Raw genomic sequence first — 21,531 nt, 5'->3', positions numbered from 1 at the left:
AACCTCACACCACTGGCATGTTCACACTCACCAGAATTCTAACAATGCACCGTAATGTGTTCCTGCTCATATAATGTACGCACTCCCTTTTTGTGAAGTGACACTTTGTGCATGTTTACTCAATGCAAAGGCTTCCTGTTACAGATGCCCCTGTACTTCTCTAGACAAGATGTTTCAAAGCAACACAAAACTGCACAGTTCCTCTGCCTGCTGACTTAAGCTCTCAGTTGAGGTATAGTGGTATGGTATGGTGAAGGAGGTGGAAGAAAGCCTGCCTTTCAGGTGAAAGATGCCTTTTATTAACATCCTAATCTTGACGTGCTTACAGTGCTGGTCTGCCAAGCCAATAAAAATATCCCTGGACTCCTTGAGTTCCCTCATGTACATCTTAATGAAGATACCCACGCATCTGTTGAGGAACAGAGCTGGAGCCTTTGAAAGACAACTGTAAACATAATAAATTAAAGTCTGTATGTATAATATGTTCAAATAATTTGTTTGTTAAACGAACTGATTTGATCACACTGCAATGCTTTTATGTTTCCTTATGGGAGTGGCATTCAAACTTTTCTTACTCATAATTACTGCTTAAACCACAAGCACATGACGGTTTGACAACTACAAAGCAAACACACTGCAGTCATCTGAGGAACAGAACATTAAGGTACGTCTTTAATAAAATTCAATATGATAATAGATTAGTTTCAAGGAGGGAAAAAGCAGTTTAATCTTTTATTATGGTAAACACTTAAGTAACAGAAATATATAGAAAGCACAAACATATTATGTGTGTACTGGAGAATGTTTAAGTAAAAGATTTTCTTTTATTTTCGTTACAGTTTTGACAATGATAACCACTAATCGGCCGATCAAGTTCCTCATCTGTCTACATTTGACAATATTCCTCATAAGTCACACTCTGGCTTTTATGGCTTTGTTGCCTGATGCCCAGACCCATCAGAACATAACTCTTAATGCAATCTTACAGACAACAGCTGATGTCTGCAAATCAATGGGAAAAGTCGCGGTAAATAAAAGTGGCATATATTTTGAAATATAAGGTTATTTCTAATTTTGTAAATGTGCTCTTATAGTAGACCATGTGTGCCTTTTTTTTCTTTTTTTTTTTTTTTATGTAGGCAAACCCACTAACAGTGGAATCAGTAGCAGAAGCGTGTTACTCATCTAATGCAGCCAAAGATTTTCAAAGAAGCATTAATGAAATTAACACATACAATGCCTTGGTCGATATTCAATATCCCTTTACTGCAAGTTACCATTTTAACAATGAGGAGTTCTTGTCCGGACAGGATCTTATTCTAAAAGGAATTTCTACTGTTATAACGTACGTCTCACAGGAGAACTATCAAGTTGCCAGAGAGGCACTTGGTAAAGTCTTCCACACTTTGCAGGTATGGCACCATATTGTTATAAAACTGTTAGTAACTAAGACTGCGATATAGTACTTAAGTACTTAAAGACGTTACACTGAATTGCTGTCATATTTACTGTAAGGAGGTGTCCTTGTTTAATGTTTAACAAGAAAATTTATCAACTATGATAAATTCAGAAGATTCTCAGTCTCAAGTTATTGTTAACACAGTTACCAGCACTGTATACTATACAGTTATAAAAGAAAATATGGATAAGGTTTGGTTCCCTTGCAAATCTGGCTTCTCTCAAATGTTTCTTTCTTGCATTATCTCGAAGAATTTCACCCTTTGTGACAATTATTTAAACCACTATACAAATACAAGGGCCATTCAAGTCAAACAGGGACTTTTTATTGTGTAAAAACTCCCTTAATTTTTACCTTTATATATTCCCCTGCTACAATAAAGGCATTTATCTCAGCATTTCATTAGTGCTCAGACACCATCATGGTAGAAAGTTAAAGAAGTTTCTGGAAGCTCAGAGTTTTAGACATGGAGCAGGCAGCTAAGGCGACTGGGAAAACTTCTACATTTATGGTATCCAAGCACAAGTGAAAAAATGTGATACATGCATTAGTGTCGCAGGAGGTTATATATTATATTGTTTACTTTCATAACTGTTTATCATTCTGCACATCATCTAAAGTCCTTGTTTGACTTGAACGGCAGTAATGTACTTACGGCAATTGAATTTAATTGAGTTGTTATGTATTAAACAGAATCTGATTTGTGTCTCTTTCTAAGGATTTTTACAGTCATAGCAACTGGATTGAGCTGGGACATACAACACCTTACTCAAGTCTGATTCAAGCTGAAAGCCTAATTAGCAACATGGCAGGTAAATGAACAAGGTGTGGCTATCTGGGTGTTTTCTCTGTATACTCGTCTTTCCTGTTCCAGTTCTTCAGATCCACCTTACATATTGGAAACATACAAGTATTTATGACTTTTTTGTATTTTACTATTTTAGAGCAGATATTGCGCAAAAGAAGTAATTATCATATGCCATAATCTACACTGCATGTGTGTTATGTAACAATCCATTTAAGATGATCAGAAAAATGTTCTGTAGCAGCTGCCAATGCGCAGCAACTGGTAAAGCTGGTTGACCATCCTTTGTTTTCAAGAAATACAGTTTTTGCATAACTGCTTCTAATGCTACTTTACATCCTGAACAAGTTATCTAATAAAAATTATATTACAGCAGGACAATTAAAAAATCTTAAAAATTCTAAAAAAAAAAAAAAAAAATCTTTTAATTTGGTGGCTAGTAATTACCACCTATCATAGGCATAAGTTCTGAAATTTGACCAGCTTGGGCTGGACTAAGGGTTAGGCAAGGCACATGCAGATCTAATCAGGTCATTCATGATTGTCAAAGTAAGGTGTTGGTGCAATATGAACCACTAGTACAGCGTCATTGCTCTTTATTAAGGACTCTCACACCCTGTTTTAAATTTTCCAGGGTTGTTTAATGATTTAATTAAACATGATACTACCAAATGACTATACAGACCAGTTTTGCAGACACAAGTGTGAAATTCTGTATTGGTAATTATCTTCTGTGTGTTTATGGCTAAGGAAAATCTTCATTAATGCAGCATATACTTGGTGCTTTTTTCTCTCAAAGGCCAAGGGAACCTTCTCATTTTTCATTCTGTAGTTGTAATTTTGATTTTGAAAAAAAAAAAAAAAAGTTCTTGCGACCACATCCAGGGTGTATCCCACCTACTGCTCCAAGTCCCCTGGGAGAGGCTAAACAGGTTCCTGCGATCATGTCCAGGATGAGTGCTACAGAGAATAAGTGACAATTTTATTCTGGTAATGTGTTTTTCTGTTGCTGACTGCCATCTCTTTTCTATTTTTACCTGAATATTTTAACCTGAATATGTGTCTGGTCAAACACAGCATTTAACAATTAACCAATTAGATGAGGCTATCATTATACTATTGTCAACTTGTGATTTGTCAATACTATGCCAAAGAAACCCAGATGACCTTTGTCTTCACATCACTGAAACCATAATAGCATGTTATTGTAATTTCACTTTAGCAACATTAACAAGTGCAATTAGAAAGGGTGGAGATTTTGAAAAAATCTATTACTCAAACAATGGACCAAATAAAATTCTAATTAAATCTGACAACGTGATAATGGCGAAACTAGAGCTGCACATGAGGAGAAGGAAAAGGGAAGATTCATATCTTGACTTTGAATGAGTGGCTGACTATGAATGCTAAACTCCAGCTTGTATTTTGCCTTTGACAAGGATTCATGCTCACTGAGCGATTCTTGGGCCACCACTGGATGTAATGACCTTGCTGACATGTAATGGGCAATTGAAAGACCCTGGAAATTAAAAAGTCATATGAATTGTGGTGTCCTTTCCAGATATGTCAGGATTGACAAGTTTCTGGATTTGGCAGGAAGCATTAGCACAAACAAGCTCAATGAACAGGTGAAAGGGAACTGGGGTATTTTGGTGAAGCCCCTTGGTGCAGCTTTGTACCTTGTAACATTTAAACATTTTGCCAAAAACAATCATTGAGGGGGCACAATGAGGCTGCTGGGAGCTCAACCAGGGGGATTTTTGGGGGATAATACAAGCAATTGTGGAGTTTGACCCTTTCAGAGCAACTTGGATCATAAACAGTCTTCAGAGGTATGTCAAATACCAAACAGAATGTGCAGAATAAGACTGATACAAAAATTTAGTTTTGGTAGAAATGGATGACACATCAGATGACACACATTTCCATTTCTTTTTGAGCATTTGCCATTTCCAAATGTGCCAGATATTTTAATTAAAAAGGAAAAGTCAGTGTGTGTAAACAGTTTCTCTACTATTTTTAATGATAGAAAGGCAACATCACCAGGTATGTATGTATGTATGTATGATGGCAGGCTTTGGAAATTACAGCCCTACTAATGAACTTATTTGTCAGACTTATGACAGAACAAGCTGCATGAGCGGCCAGCATAGTGGAGAGCAGGCTCTTCATCCACTGTCATGCTCATGAAATAAATTTGGTTAATAAATTTAGCTAGTCTTGGTGCCTCATTTTTCTCACATTCATGTAAGACACTGGCATACTTGTGTGAAGTTGATTGAGCTTTTTGTGAACCATTAGGTTTTTGCCGTGGGGTGTGAATTCAAGAGTCACAGTCATGAAGGAAGCAGGTCACTCTGGATTGCAGGCTAAACAGTTACATTCGCTATCATATTCCATATACATACACTTTAATATGGAGTTTTCTCCATTTGCAGTTATAACAGCTTCCTCTCTTCTTGGAAGATGCTCCACAAAATGTTGGAGTGTTTCTGTGGGAAATCGTGGCCACTCACTTGTAGAGCATTTATGAGGTCACACAGAGTATATGTTATGTTATGTCGTGTTTGTCGTGTATGTCACTTTGTTGCTCTTGTTTGCACATTTGCACATGCACGGTTGCACTTTATGTTTTTGTAAAAAAAAAAAAAAAAAAAAAAACGTAAATAGTCTTCCTCTCTGGGTTAGCTAGTTAGTTTTTGTTAATTTATAGTGTTTATTGATGTTTATCAGGTCAATCTGTCTTGTCTCCTCTAGCCTGATTAAAACATCTGAATTCAATAATTAACGAGTTTGGCCAAATACTTTTGTTAGGATAACTAACTAAATAACTTTAAAGCTTTGATTTAACTAATTAATATTGTGAATTCAGTCAATTAATTTAACTGCCTAAGACATTTTGGGTAAAATACAGACCCTCTTAAAGTTTACCCGGTTACATGACATTAACGGTTAAAGCATTGAACATATTTTTTTTTATCAACACTATGAATAAAAAAAAAGAACATAGATTAGAGAACTTGTCTCATCTGGATACATCTAAACTGTTCCCCTCATCACATCAGTGAGTATACTGGCTGGTATATCTAAACTGTTCTTGAGGAATATAGTAGATGATATCGAAATGAAAGCAAAGCTGAGAGAGATTTAATTTCCTACAAAAAGTTTATTTTCTGTGTTTTTCAGATTCAGATACATGCAGTAGTTGTTATTTTGACATCTGCCGAGGAAACATCTTGGAGGCGGTCATCACACAGCAGAAACTCACATCAGGATACTATGGCGAGACCAAACCAAAGGGTAAAGCCTTTAAAATATTAAACAGATAAATCAGGTAAATAAAGAAATACATTTATATACTAATCCACTTTGTCCACTTTGACTTTATATCTTTATTTTGTTTAAAGGAAAGTGCAGTCATGGAGGAAATGATGATGTATCAAGCTGGGGGCAAGGAGGCATAAATAAGGACAATACAAGCTCCAGTCACGGTTATCTACATGAAATAGCAGCATCGGTAGCCACTGATGCTACCATAGATCTCCTCAACTACATTCGAAAAAAAATCGGAGATTCTGAGTTTCTTAGGTACAACAGAAAGTCTCTTACTATAGAATAGAATGTAGTAATTACAGTATATAAATAATAGCACACATACACACTGATAGGTATTTGCTTACTTAATCATGGATAATGTTTTCCACTTGCCATTGACAAACAGTGCCTTGTGGCACAGTGGTGGCTCAGGTGGTTGAGGGTTTGGGTTGCTGATTAGAGAAATGGGGGTTCGAACCCTGCCACCCCTGGGTCACCACTGTTGCGTCCTTAGACGAGACGCTTAACTAACGCCAGAAAATAAAGAGATCACATGCTCTGATCTGTAAATACCATAGGATAAAAAAAAGACAAAGTGCAAGAAAATAAAATGTCACAACAACAACAGATTGATTTTTCTTCTACTGGAACACTGGGTTTATTACCCTTTTAAAGGTCATATAGACCCTGTATTTAGTAGTTAAATAATTCTTTTGATTGTGTAAAGCTGCAATGACAATTGTTAAAAGCACTATACAAATAAAATGTAACTAAATTGAATTAAATAGTTATTATCTACAACCTACTATAGTCTACTCAGTATATATGCAGTATCATTATTTTTGTATTTCTTTCCCCCCAGACTCTTGGGACTTGGGCAGACAGCAGTGCTGTGTTTTGTCATTGACACCACTAGCAGCATGTCTGATAATGTTGCAAGCCTCAGAAAAGTGACTTCTGCTATCATTGATAGCAAAACAGGCTCTGCAATTAAACCATTAGAATACATCTTGGTGTTATTCAATGACCCTGGTAAGTCTAATTCCTGGATCACTGCTTGTTTTTTTAGACCTTAATTGTAAATAGTTTGTCATATTGCTATAACATATACATATGTGAATACATCTAAATTACAATCCAAATTACAGTTTATCTCAGTGACATTGAAACATTTCTCACATCATACTGGATGTTTGAAAAATAATAGGTGCATTTCTCAATAGAAATACAAAAAAAAATTTAGAAGAAGTCATTAAAGTCATAAAGTCATTTTAGAAGAAGTCATTAAAGTTGCACAAGGCTGCATTTTTTCTGTACTGCATATATCGATTTAAAAATCACAAACTTTCACATTACTGTATTTTGGAAATTAATTCAAAAAAATTTACACTTTTTTTACAGTTTGTACTGACAAAACATGTTAATTTCTTTGTTCTTCTTTCTTTGTCCAAAAACTTGAACAATATACAGTACAGACAGGTTGATAAATATTGAAACAATGCTAGTTTTTTTTGTTTGTTTGTTTGTGCCACATTAAATTAAACACTTATACTCCTATCTCATCTCTGTGGAATCAGCGTGGTTTCGCTCAGCAGGCGCAAGTACTGTTCATTGCGATTTACCGCGGGTTTTGACGTAGTGACTACGTTTCCATTCTTCTCGCAAGAAAAAGTAAACATGTTTCATTTTTTGGCAGTCCTCGCGGAAGCTTGTAGACCCTGCTGAACCTTACGGAATGTCAGGCAGTCATTCGCAGTGCCTAATACCCCTCTTTCACCTATGCGGTTTGAGAGACGTCGTGTTAGGCACCCCGACTGACTGCCTGACGTTCCCAGTGGTTCCACAGGGTCCGCAAGCTTCCGTAAGGACCGCCAAAAAATGTATAATGTACTGTAGTCACTACGCCAAACTCGTGATGAATCACGAGTTTTATGAAAATGTAGTCACTACGCCAAAACTCGTGGTGAATCACGATGAACTGTACTTACCGCTGCCGCACGAAACCACGCTGACCCCATGTAGGTGAGATAGGGGTATAACACAGCGCCCCAACATAAGTCAAACTGCATAGATGATATCAAGATGTGATGAAAGTCAAGACTTTCAGCTTCAATTCAAGAGGTTTGACAAAAGTCTGGAGGCCACTATTAGGCTGGGAAAAAACTTTGGGAATGATCAATACAAGAATTTTGAACATTAAAAAAAAGGAATCAACTGGTAACAGGATTGTACATGGTAGCAAACAAAAAGATCATACCAACAATAATGCAGCTTTTTTGATGAACAAAAGAAGTCTGTTTGTAAAATCCATTAAGAATTAGTCTTACAGTAGATTATATGGAGAATCTGTATTAGATAACATTTTACAATGACTACATTAACACATTCAACTACTGTTAACGCTGCTGTTATAAAGCAAAAATTGTAAAAAAAAAAAAAAAAAAAAAGGGAAAATTGCCAAATTTGAAAATGTAACAGTTGTGAAGAATCACAAAAATAACAAGAAAATTGTATTTGTGGTTTAGAAATGTATTCAACAGATGGAGCACCTTGAAAAGTACCCTAAGACAATTTATGTTTAATGTTGCTTTTCTTAGGCTATAAATTAACAAACTTCCTCTATACTTACACTTATTTAGGTTATGGCCCGCTTTTAAGAACAAGTGATCCTAAAGTTTTTAAAGACGCAATCAATGCACTTATACCTAGTGGTGGCGAAAATGATGATGAAGAAATGTGTCTCTCAGGACTCAAGGTATAAAATATTAATTCACTAACCTGCTGCATTTCTAATAGTATGAGGGGTGTTCAAGTCAAACCAGCACATTATTGTGTAGAATAAGGAGAGTAAGGAGATGATAGAAATTTTTCTCAGTTCACTGGAGCCTGATGGTCTGATTTACATCTAAAATGCCGGCCTCCCAGGAATTCCTTTAATGGACCAAATACTGTATGTAGAAATGGCTTAGTGCGAGGTCAGGACTGTACGGGGGATGTGGAAATAACTCCCACCCGGTTCCTGTAACGTGCAAGTGGTGTTGGTGAATGAGTGTGTGTACAGTTGTGTGTAGAGATGAGTCGCTTTTGAAAATTGGAGACAAATTATCTGTTGATTTTGAAATGTCGCCTTTGTTCAGCTAAAAGTTCATCACAAGTCTTGGTCTGACTTGAACTACCCTTGTATTTTTAAATAGAGTATAACCCACTGTCTCTGCTGATACTCACAAAAAATGTTTACTGTGTTTTAATGTACCATGCCATTAACTTGCACTACCTCAATCCACTATCACTAGTGGGTCAAAAAAATGATATTTTTTCTTTTACTCTTTTTTTAATATTTTTAAGCTAATGTAGTTGTAAGATGTCTGATACTTAAAATAAACTACTATTTTTTAAGTAATATTCTTTTTTTTTCATTAGCTGTAACCTATAGTCATAAACATTTTTTAAGAAGTAAACACTTGAAATATATTAGTCTGTGGGTAATGAATCTATATAATATAGGAGTTTCCCTTTTTGAATTGATTACTGAAATGAATAAACTTTTCAATTATATTATAATTTATTGAGATGCACCTTTAGTTGACTTTTTAAAGTTTAAAGTTTAAGACTTTAAAGGAAAAAATTTTTATTAAAAGGTGTACTTGTTAGTCACCGGTTTTGGGGGACGTTACTTTTTAAAATAACTAATTAGATTACAAAATTATTGTCATTAAAAAGTAATCAGTTACATTACTGATAAAAGTAACTAGTTCCAGTACTTTTCCATTGCAGAAAATGAAAACTTCTTTTTGATTCCTCATGCATGTTGTTTTAGTTAAGTCCTTTATAATTATTTTACCATCATCACTCAGTGAAGTTTGAGTCATGATGTGATGATGAACCGGTGGCTGTAAGTAAAGTTTTGGCGATGCGATTAGGTTTCCAATTTTCGGCGCGCTGGTCCTTGCATAGCCAACTTGCATAGCCAACAATAGGACGACTTTTACACACACACACTAATGGGTTGGGAATGACTGCTGTCTGGCTCGCGGATTGCATAAATTGTCTGAAAAACGGATTATATATTTGAAAATGTAACTAAGTAACTGCGTACTTAAATGGCTTATCTAACACGTTAGATTACTTGTTATATCGAAAAAGTATTCCAAGTACTTTACACCCAACACTGTTAGTCACTCAGTCAGTTGTTCATTGATTTACCCATTTAAGAATACAAGTAATAATAATAGATTTTTTTTGTTCCAGCTTGCTCTCACTGGATGTCCACCACAGACTGAGATTTATGTTTTCACAGACGCTGGTGCAAAAGATAAATGGTTGACGAACTCCGTGAAAGCACTGATTGAGAAAAAAAAGTCTGTAGTGAGTACATGCTAACCATCATAAACATGCAAGCCAACTCCTGAAAGCATTATTTAGAAATCCTCAAAGTTTACAACATAACTTTTCTAATTTGTATTTTGATACATAAATATAAAAATGAGCAAAACATTAGCTAAACCCTTTTCTTTTCTCTTTATAAAGGTTACCTTTATGCTAAATGGCGCCACTAGCTCTCTGAGACGCAGGAAGCGTTACTGGTTCTATCCTGGTCAACAGTCCTTGTCTCCTCAGCTTTCTGATCCACAGCTTTACCAGGATTTGGCTCAGGCTTCTGGGGGCTACGTCGTTGATGTCAACAGCATAACACAATCAAACATCCAAGCTGTTACCTCAAGCTACACAATGGTAATTAAAGCTTTTAACTTTTAAATCATGTTACCTTATTTGGTTAAATTTTTGTCAGATTATAACATGAGATGAACTGGCCCAAAAAAAGGACATAGATCTTACTGAAAATTAAAGAGAGAATGCATGTTTCCACTCCAACTCTTAAATACATATACAGTTGCTCACTTGCTTAAATGCATTTTGCAAAAATATCCCTATTAAAACTGTAGCTTAAAACTCTCTTAAATGTGTAGCTTACAAAATTGTAAAGCCAGTTTACACAACACTATTACAAGGGCAAATGGCCAAAAATAAAGAGTGAGTGTGTCAAAACACAAATGATTCATAACTATCACCATAAAATACACCTTTTATCAGTGCATTCTTTTTTATGACACTTATTGAAATACTTTAAAAAAAAAAAGTTTACAATTTTTAGTTTGTGATTTTTTTTTTCCGTTAGTGAAGTTTCCATATATTATGCCTCACTTTCCTTGACTTAATAATTGTCAAGAAACAAACGAACAAATAAATACATTAATAGATAAAGCCACATTTGAACATAAAAATGTGTGGTAATATAAAAATGCATATTTTCTACAAAGTTACCAAATGATGTTATTTTTCTTAATTAGCAGTTATACACCAACCAGTAAGTACAGTAAGTCTTGGTCAAATTTACATTACAATATAATGCTGATTTGGACAAAACCACTGATTTAGGTAAAACTATTCAAATCATTGAAAAAAAAAAAGTTCTCTAAACATCCAGTCTGTTTACATAACCCTCATTTATATCCATACCAGGGCAGTTGGCAAGTCAAGCCACTCCACAACGGAAACCTATGGGGCATAACGTCATGCAATGAAAGACATGTTATGCTGTTTTGTTATTTATTAGTCAAACCAGATGATGCGATGTTTAATACAATCACACATTGTGCTGATACTGTATAAATGGGAAATGTATTTTGCTTACTGATGATAAGACAATCTGTTTTGACTGGCATATTAGAGTTCATTAAAAATTGTGTCTGTGCAGTGTAATGCATACAATGTAAGAAATGGAATATCACATTGTGTTGATGTTGTGATGGTTTATAAAAACTGTCTTCTAAAGAACTGCTAAAATACTTGCATGATCTGTTCCATATTATAGTAAGGAGAAAAACTAATTTATTGGACTAAACTAATTTATATTAGCATTGAGTAATAAGCAACACTTTTTGCTTCTTCAGGTCACTCTATTTCAGGCTGTAATAAATCCACCAAGAGCTGAAATCTTCCCAGTCTTTGTGGATTTTTCTGTGCAAAGTCTGACAATCTACATCACTGGCAATCCAAATTACAGCATCCTCAGTCCCACAGGTGTGTTAATGGGAAAATTAACCCAAATTATACAATGTAATGTCAAACAAAACGTACGTAATGGCAATGTTACGCAGTATCATGCATAACTTTATGATAATGTTTTTTTTGTTTGTTTGTTTGTTTGTTTGTTTGTTTTACCAAGGAGTGGTACAGAACTCCACGGCATTCGGCAACATGAGTGTGTGGCCTACTCAGATTTTTGGCAACCTTTCCGTTGTTCAACCAGATGAAAAGAACCAGGCTGGACGCTGGCTCTTTAACATAAACTCAACAGAGCCCTACAGCATCAAAGTTACTGGTAACATCAGCTCTCTTTGTGGAATCTTTCTATGAAGCTGTGAATAAATAAATGGAGGAAATCAGGAAGTTTGTTTACTGCTATTTTTATTTTCAATCCAGGTCGAAGCATCATCAACTTCCTTTTCGACTTTGTCCAAATTTATGAAGGGCTTCATACAACATATACAGAATTAAACAGAAGACCTGTTTCGAGTAAGTAAACAACCTTTTTAAAGTGATAATTAAGTCCAAGCAGAAGTGGCAAGGAACGGTGGCTTAGTGGTTAGCTCGGCCTCCTTGCACATTCCTCCCACATTCCAAAACCATGCAGATTAGAGTAATTGGCATTTTAAATTGCCCATAGGTGGTCCTCTGGAGAAGGAAATAGCGCAACCCACTATAATATCATTGACAAGAAAACCCCATGAACAGCATGAAGGCCTGGCATGCTATGGTCCATGAGGTCACGAAGAGTCAGACACAACTTATTGACTAAACAAAAAACAAAGTCTAAGCAGTGATAATTAGAAACTTTTAGAAATAAATTAGAAAGGTACCTACAATCTACTTCACTAATTTTCTTTAAAGGCTTAGAAGACTTTAGAAGAAGTCGAAAATTCAACCAAAGCTGTGCAACCAATATACTGTAGAACTAACTGGCTATATCACTAGCAAATGACTTTGGTCCCACTGCCACTACCTCAGACTTCTTCCAAACTGGGTGTGCCTAATCTTTCTAACCTGTTCTAGTTTTTTCTGGTCTTCAGTTTTTTTATTATCTAATTTTCGAATATTTTGTAATTTTCAACATTCTATGCTGTCTATGCTAACATGAATTCATCATTATATATCTACAATGTATTTATTATTGTTATAAATTTAAAAATGAATTGATCCTATACAAGTTTTTTTTTTTATTTATTCTTAAGCAGTTTTAATTATTCTGCATGAATTGTGCTATTTCAAAAAGCTTTCTGTGTCTTCCCTTCATATAGATACCAGTATCAACATGTTGCTGTCCTTGCTTGGTGGAAGCAATAAAGTTAAAGCTACAGAGGTGTATCTAACCAAATCATCAAGTCCAGAGTCTTATAAAGGCACACTCAAAGCAATAGGTAACGGGCAGTATATGGTGTCCTTCAACAGCGTTTCAGCAGGACAGTTTGCTGTATTTGTGATTGGAGAGGCCAGGTTCGTAGCTGATGTCATCTTGAGATATCAGAGACAGTCACCATCTTGGTTCCAAGTATCAGATGTGACCGTTGCAGTAAGTTTGAATAAAATTCAATTATATTATTATTAACAAAAATGGTTTTCATATTTTAGTGTAAATGAAAACATGATTACAGAATGATTCATTTTAATAAATAAACATACAAATGGACATGTTTTTTTCTTCTGATTATTAAAAAAATAACATGTTACACATGTGGCAATGAGCTAAAAATTTACAGATTTGATTCCTTAAAAAAATAACTCTCTTTCTACTTACCCTCAGGCTCAACCATTTGAACACTTGGAACCAGGAGTATCTTTCAGTCTGCCCTTTAATGTTACAGCCAACAGCTTTGAAGGAAACTTTAACATCAGTGTCACCAATGATCAAAATTTTGACATTCTTTTTAACAAATCCATAACTCTTAAGAATGGAGTTAGCGCAAATGAAACGGTAACTGTGATTCCTCCTGTTAACGCTTCTTCTGGAACTGAAGCCATCATGACAATCTTTGCTGAAGCAGCTAATGGAAGCGACTTCAACTATGCTGTGCTGCATCTGGATGTTATTGATGTGGTAATTACAACAGGATTTTTAGGTTTCAAAGCTATCCATTAAATACACCCTCTTAACACTGCTAAACTGATCATGTACTTCATGGCATTTTTGGAATAGCCTGTGCCATAACAAAATTGACCTAAGCCTAATCAATTCGTTTATATATTTTAAAATTGCAATGCTTTAATAATAATAATAAAAAAAAAAACACATGGTCAAAACTTCATGTGTAGGGTTTCACATGCTGCCACACATGATAATCATTAAAGACATTTTCTCTAGCATCTCAACATTTCTTTTTTCCTTTGTTTTTAAGGTGAGAGAGTATGTCCCTCCAGTATGTAACGTGCTTCAAATAACTGCTAACTGTTCTGGAAGCTGCAGCCTCTCCTCATGGTCCCTCACTGCCAACGTGACTGCTGGATTTGGATCAGGTATCCCAAGTTTGAAAGTTCTCAAGGGAAACGGCCAGATCACCACTACCAGTATGATAAGGGACACAAGCACGATTGTCACCATGGTGGTCTACAACGCGTCCTGCTGTTCCAAGGAGTTGCATCTGGTTGCTGTGGATTCAGTGGGAAATGTTGCCACCTGCTTTAGATCTCTATCAGCTGCAGCTGCACCAAGTACCTTACCTCATAGTGCAGAATTTTTCTTGATTTGCCTTTTGCTTAATATCGGAGTCTCACTTTACCAACATACGCAGCTCTAATTAAAAAAAAAACAGTTATTTATTTAAATGAATGTAATATATGCCTATTTATGTCTACATACAAATTATTTGGTATTGCTTTTATGCAGTAAAAGTAGACTGTGCTCATCTTATATAATTATTAACACACGGTATACCTTAAATCAGAGTTTAAACTCTGAATATATATATATATATATATTTTTTTTTAAACATATAATTTTAAAATAAATATAATTTAACAACAAAATATTTTCTTTGTAATATTTTAATTAGAAGGTCTGTTATTCTATGGGGTTAAAATTTAATGCACATAGATAACCTAATTTGGTTAACAAATACAAGAGCTCTAGTCCAGTCTATTTTTATTTATCAAAGTATTTTAGTATTTGAGTATGAACTGTAAATGTACAATTTACAGACATTTACAGGTTATAATCAGGTGATGTTACATACTGTAACATTCACAATGTATTTCTACCATGTATCATGTTGTGTTTGATTGTTTATTTTTTCCACCAAAACTGTATTCTGTATTGTTTTCGGGAATTATTACCTTTTTCTCGAAGTTGAATTTCTTTCTATGACATAAAGCTTTACCAAAGACAAACTTTATTTAAAATAAAAAAAATTTATTGTTGAAGTCACAAATTGAGGTTACATACATGATGTAAGTGCAGAATTCTGACATTATTGAAATATATTGACAAAAATAAAACTAGAAAAAAAAGCACTGTGGGAAATACTCGGGCTTAAATAGTATTAGTAATTAGAAAACTAAACTAAACACACCTGTGAAACTACTGTGAAACATGAAACCGCAACCACCCATGATACTTAAAAGTCATGACACATAAAGAGCACCCGCAGTAACGCGCCACTAGGGGTAATGCAGATAATCTCGGGTTTAATTGTTCAGAAATTGTTGATTAAAGCATGCACCACTTTTCTTCTCTTTGCTTATATGTTTAATTAACAATTAAGGACATAAATGCAATACAGCACAGTCCAAATCAATCAGCGGCACTGACTTTCACTACTGGCTTTACAGTACATTCATTTTTATATTACACTGCTAGGCCAGACCTCAAGAGGATTTTCTATTAAAAATATATTTAATTTCTAGTGCTTTGCAGGTTATTTTATGTAAATCCTTGTGCTTTCAACATGAATTACTGGGTTATACCACATTACACAAACCTGAGAAGACAACAACTGAACAACAAAGTCTAAAGCAAAATGTCACAGCAAAACTATCAACATTTCAAACTCCAAATGCAATCATGACAGTCCTGTTGTATTTAAACAAAGGTTAAATAGAATTAGCAGGATTCAGACCTATACTGCGAATTTGATATTGGTCAGGATTTTGTGTTTTTTTTGTTTTTTTTTGGGAAGGATGCATTTACTTGTAAGTAAAATGTGATATGTGCTAGACATAGATTTGGAGTGTTCCTAATTCAACACACCATTAATGTGCTGCTATCTAAAGAGATTGTGAGTAAGTAATTTAACGTGTATTGAATGATGCTGAAAATCACACACCATGCACAGCATGCTTATCTTTTCTGAGCTGAACTTTATAAACACTGTTGTCCTTTTGTTGTTATATTAAACCTACAGTAACTCTGAACCTAAACTCTGGGTTTTTGCAACTCGTGCGGTAGATTCTGTGATTACTAATCACTGTATTGTGGCTAAAGATAAGAATGATTTTAGATTTGTGGACGTCTACGTCTTGCCTGTCAGGAAAGATGGGCCTCAGAGATATACCGCAGAGCATAAGTTCCTCAAAGATTCTTTGGTGTTTAACTATTGATTATCATTTTGCTAATACATGTATTGATCGTATCGCACCTCGAGTAGCTGACAGTAGCACCAGTTTTGATGGTATTCCTAGTTCACATACAGTATTTTAAGTTATTGACATGGTTAATGAGTCTCTTAATTTACATCCATGCAGACAGCCGGGTTAGCTTTCTTCTTTAATGGTGATCAATATTTGTGGATGCATCTGTCTCAGAGTCTGCAAAACAGTCCTACAATATATCCTCAGGCATTAAGGCATCATTTGTCAAAGCCAGAATGTCCAGTTCAGGAATATATTCGGTTCAATTTATTCAATTTTCCTAGTAATGGGGTGCATAACAAAAAGTAACTGGTGCTGCTGACACATCTCAGAACAAATAGTCATAAAGCTACATTGCTGAAGCTCAACTGGCTGCCAATTCTGTTTTATTTCTAGGACAATCGATAATAGGAGGACAGGGATCCATCCTCCCCTGTCGTGGTGGAGCTGTGCATATGATCACCGCACTATTAACAGTGAAACAACTTCATTCATGCTGCACCCTCATCACCTTCAAGGGTTTCTAAAAATCCTCTTGAAAATCCAAATATGATTTGTATTCACAGATGGTTCAGCCCAGGTGCTGAATGAATGCAGGTGTGCCGGATGGGTTGTGTGCTCATGACATGCCATTATAGCTCAGGCTGATCACCAGTGGCTGAGCTCATAGCCTGGACTGCATGTGTTCCATCCACAGTCTGTTTAGTCACAATTTATACAGATGGCCATTACTGCTATCGGACAATACATGATTATGTCTGATTATGATTAGCATATCGCAATCAAAAGGTCAAGCAAATGCTTTGTCTGATGTTTAGGACATGGTGGTGTTTAAACAGTGATTCACAGATATTCCTCTACATGGTGGAACCCTTCTATCCATGTACATGCATTTGATGTCATGAAACACATCAAGCAGCCTGGAGTGAGAACTCCTGCAGCTAGCACACACCTGCAGGCCTGTTCAAACATTTCTCCGTTCCAAGGTAAACAGGATGCGTTGGTGGATTATCATGGTTGAGCAATTATCATGCTTAGTTCAATGAATGCAGATTTGGATAGGTTGAAACCTATCCAACTAAAACAGACACAGCCATGCACACTGCAAAATAACTGGTTAAAGACTTCTTCTCTCATTAGGGAATCATTGAATACATCAATTTCACTGCACAGGTTTTTCAGGAAGTCATTAGATTGTTAAAAATTCAATAAAAATTGATTTGATTTGCATATGTCCTCTGATGCACTGTTAAAATCCTGTGAGGAGCACCTGGCTGCAACTTACCCTCTTACATTCTGTGGAAGCACTAGGGGAGGTACTTGGCATTGCCTGCATGAATTTTATTTATAAATAATGGCACAGTGAAAAAAGTTATATTTAGTTGTTCACTCGAGGTTGTACTCGCCGTTCACTAAGGCTGAGCTGAACTATGATCAGTTGATTTTTATGTGTTTACAATAAAAAAAAGAAAAAAAATGAATTACAACAGGGAAACAAGTAGAAGATTGATATTCTTTATATTTTGTTTACTGTTTACAGTTTACTGTAGCATTTTGAGACATCCATTTGCAGATGTGCACATCCCATCATCCTTACATAGTCCACAGGTCCAAAGAGACTTAAATATCCAATAATATATTACTATTAGAGTGTCAGTAAACCAGAATGTCACAAGGAGAAGTTAAAACCCCACATCTACTCACAGCTCGAGACTAGACTGAGGTCCAGCAGCGGGAGTCAGCCTGAAACGAAACCTGGCGGGCAAATCCTTCTAAATTGAGCTAAATGATGAAGCCAACCTATCCCACAAAAACTTTACTGACATAATTTGAGATGATTTTCTGCCCCCATATAACTGCAGAGCTAACATCAGTGACCTTCATTGGACCCTCTCAAAGCTCTTCAGTCATAGCCACCCAGTATAATCTGGGGAAAGGGAATCGAGGGAAAGTCTGAAATGACCTCACTATTTTATTTACTTAGCAATAGTCTCTAAGGAAATTTCTACAATTGCATCTTCTTCTTCCACTTTCTGCCTGTTGACCCTGTTCATTTCCTTATTCTTTTTCCATTGTAAAAAAATAACATTGTATTGTGCTATGTGACTATATGCTTGACAATAAAATGTTCAGGAGATGCACATTTGACTTGTTTAAGATGCTACTTGATTATTAGTTGATCAACAGTACCACTTTCTCCCTATTGATGAAAATCTTGTTAAATGAAGATTTAACTGAGAGCAATTTATTATTTAACATTTATACAAAACATCTAATGTACTAAGAAAATGTACAGAAAAAAACATGATTGACAATACTGCATGTAATGACTCCTGCAATGAACTAATGCTTTAATGTTTTGGGGTTCAGCAGAGAACCGATAAAATCCATTTTTATTAACGTGTTATTTAAAGGCGTTCTGCTCTCCTTACAAAATAGGATGCGCTGCAAGATGCTCCATGTGTGTTTGTGTGTATTCAGTTTTTTTTTTTCTTTTCTATCGCTCTTTTGGCTTTCGTGTTTTCTCACTCTGCTTCTAGGTCTGAGTTTATTGGCTGACTGAGCTGTCCATCATCTCTGCCAATCCATCAACGTGCCGAATGTATTTGAGGCCTCAAGTTCACTGTGTGTGTGTGTGTGTGTGTGTGTGTGTGTGTGTGTGTGTGTGTGTGTGCGCGCTCCTGCCCAGCGTACCTTTGGTTCAACAAATGTATTCAACAAAACTTGTTCGATTTTTGAAGTCTCTAGAAGCTTATTGTATTTTCTGGCATAAGGAATTATGTTTTGCGTTGTGTGATTTAGATCTACCCATAGATTTGTTTTTGTCTATTGACTTGTATCAATTTATGCGTGTGTGTTTACATTGAATGTGTTGGAGTTTAACTTCGACCTAATATGTGTCAAGTTCAACTTCAATTTCAAGAAGCATTTCGGGGCTTTGATTTATTCAAATATTCAATTACTATTAGTTCAATTCATTGTTAGATTAGGTTGAATGTTATGCCACCTTTGTACTTTTGTTCCCTTGTTTCTTTAGTTTAAAGTAGTTTAGTCAGGGTGCGGTATGTGCTGAAGATTTCTGTTTTTGTTAGTTAATACTTTATATTTTATATATTTTTTTGGGGGTGACACTCTTACTTTTCTTCCTGTAGTCATACACATTTCACAATGTGAGTAAAAGACTTTTTGAAATTCGTCATCCTTGGACTATTTCACAACCTATCACAATTGTCTCACCAATGTTACGGTTTTCATCCTATTTAATATCAAGGACATTACACCCTCACAAGCACTAAATCTCACTCGTTCTCTCTTATTGACAGATAAAGAATAAAACAACAGATGTTGTTTATATACTTATGGTTCGTTTACTCGTAATCCTTGTAAAATTTCAGAATTAGAAAGAGGAACAGTTCGAGTGCAGTCTTTGAAAATGATTGTGAAATTTAAGAAAGAGGAAGAATCATAGATATTATTCTCAATCCAATTAAGTATGCATGGAATGCACTGGACCAACAAATGTGTCTGTATAAATACAGCTAGCCACAGATTTTGCGGGCTGGTCCCCGGCGAAAACAGCCATCAGAGTAGCACTCTCGCTGGAGGACGACACGCTCCGGGTGCTGGAAGACCTCCGGAACAATCAGTGGAAGTACTGGGCAAAGCTACAAGAGTCGCTCCACCTCCGGTCTGCAAGCGGCCACGCCAGGGCTATCCAGAGTTCGAGCCCGATAAGCAGGAAAAGCTAGCTTATCGCGCATTTCTCCGAGGATTCCGACCGTCGCGGCTCCGCGAGCACATCAGGTTAGCAGCACCAGCTTCCCTTTCTGAAACGCTATGCGAGGCGGAGCGCGCAGAACCCATAAACCATAATGGCAGAACATCACGGTGAAAGAGACAAACGACCTCCCGCATTTTCGGGGGCGCTCAGTACGGGGGCGCTCAGTACGGGGCTACCCGTCACGGTTAGACAATGCACAAGTCTCCGAGGTTTCGCGGCGATGCCGAGGCACGGGACCTCAGGACTACCGTTGCAACGTTCTCAGGCCTGAGAGACAGCATACCCCAGCAGCCGTTTACCTAGCTCCAAGGGGGGCACTAAGGGGAAGCCACCTCCCGCAACCGTTCTTGTTCCCCCAATTAGTGCATTCAACTTCCGGTCGGGACATGTAGGAAATTGCGCTGGGGTCTATGTGAACTGTGTCCTGGACGACATCTTACTACGGGCGCTCGTAGGCACTGGTTCCACTGTTTCACTGTTGCGCTCTGGATTACTGGGTCAAAGCGAGCACGTTTGCAGACTGCCGGATCCAGCCTTCAACATTCGCACCGTGTCTGGAAGCTACATAAGGATAGGGGCTTGTCGCACAGTGCGAGAAAAAGTAGGCGAGCATAGTCATTCTCATGAATTTTTTGTGGGAGACATTGAGGATGATTGAATTTTGGGTTGGACATTTTAGAAAAGTGGGGTGCAGTGCTGAATTTAAATGACGGAACTCTGCGTGGTAACTTTGGGTTAGCTAGGTTACTAATACACAAACCACAGCCACATGTGTTAGTAGCACACACCCGGGGGCGAAACTTCCGGTAGTCGCGCCAGGCAAACATCCGGTAGCAGACCGAGCAGGAAACCTACACGGTAACGCTGACGCTTTATCCCGACAGCCGGGCAGTTAACCATATAGCATACCGACAGTAAACTCTTTGTCGACTGATGCGACCTCTGCACGGCAAAGAAGGGCAGGACTTTTGGGTGGGGGCACCTATGAAGCGTATGGGCTTGCACACAGGCCGGCAAAACGTCTCTGCGGAGGCCGGACCGCCTCAGGACAATGTTTGCACTCCTCCCTCTCCCACAAAAGGACCCCGGTGTTCACAGCGCCAGCGCCGTCTGCCTTCACGCATCCAAGACTGAGAGAGTCATGGTGACCGGAGACGGTCACAGCTCGGGTGGGAGCCATGTGGCGTGGGCAGGGCGGCGGCTATCGACCATCATGCCTTGCGGGGGTTCTCTATGTGTTCACCCTGTTCGGGAAGGTTGTTTGGGCTGGGGGCTTCGGCCAGTGTGTGTGCGAACTGTTGAATGTGTTCTGGTTCATGCTTAGGCTGAATTGGATGTGGTTCTCGTGTGAATGTGCTGCTTATGCTATACAGTGCTGTGTCAAATAAAGTACTCCCAGCCATTGTATTGGGCAGCAATTAAGCTCACTCGTCTCTCCAACATCCTTTCCGGCGGTAAAAACACTACTATATATAGCAGTAGACTCTGAAT

General features: G+C 37.0%; 1 protein-coding gene across 1 annotated transcript; it reads left to right on the top strand.

Moving 5' to 3' along the window:
* The first annotated feature begins 587 nt into the window (after positions 1-587).
* On the top strand, positions 588-14,549 carry LOC128529014 (von Willebrand factor A domain-containing protein 7-like). The gene is made up of 16 exons (XM_053502302.1): positions 588-664; positions 840-1,027; positions 1,140-1,412; positions 2,178-2,271; positions 5,451-5,564; positions 5,672-5,852; positions 6,442-6,611; positions 8,219-8,334; positions 9,828-9,944; positions 10,107-10,310; positions 11,531-11,660; positions 11,806-11,961; positions 12,063-12,155; positions 12,938-13,209; positions 13,441-13,734; positions 14,033-14,549. Exons 2-16 carry the CDS (start codon positions 848-850, stop codon positions 14,429-14,431), a joined length of 2,793 nt encoding a protein of 930 aa, XP_053358277.1. The 5' UTR covers positions 588-664; positions 840-847; the 3' UTR covers positions 14,432-14,549.
* The last annotated feature ends 6,982 nt before the right edge of the window (positions 14,550-21,531 follow it).

This window comes from Clarias gariepinus, chromosome 8 (genome assembly GCF_024256425.1).
Source record: "Clarias gariepinus isolate MV-2021 ecotype Netherlands chromosome 8, CGAR_prim_01v2, whole genome shotgun sequence".
NCBI lineage: Eukaryota > Metazoa > Chordata > Actinopteri > Siluriformes > Clariidae > Clarias > Clarias gariepinus.
The sequence above is the reverse complement of the archived record's forward strand: the minus strand, read 5'-3'. Positions and strand labels throughout refer to the sequence as shown.

Excerpts from the sequence above, each read along its gene's own strand:
- LOC128529014 (XM_053502302.1), top strand. The coding sequence starts at position 848 with ATGATAACCACTAATCGGCCGATCAAGTTCCTCATCTGTCTACATTTG. Across the intron at positions 2,272-5,450 it reads CCTAATTAGCAACATGGCAG|ATTCAGATACATGCAGTAGT; the intron begins GTAAATGAACAA and ends TGTGTTTTTCAG. Across the intron at positions 9,945-10,106 it reads TTGAGAAAAAAAAGTCTGTA|GTTACCTTTATGCTAAATGG; the intron begins GTGAGTACATGC and ends CTCTTTATAAAG.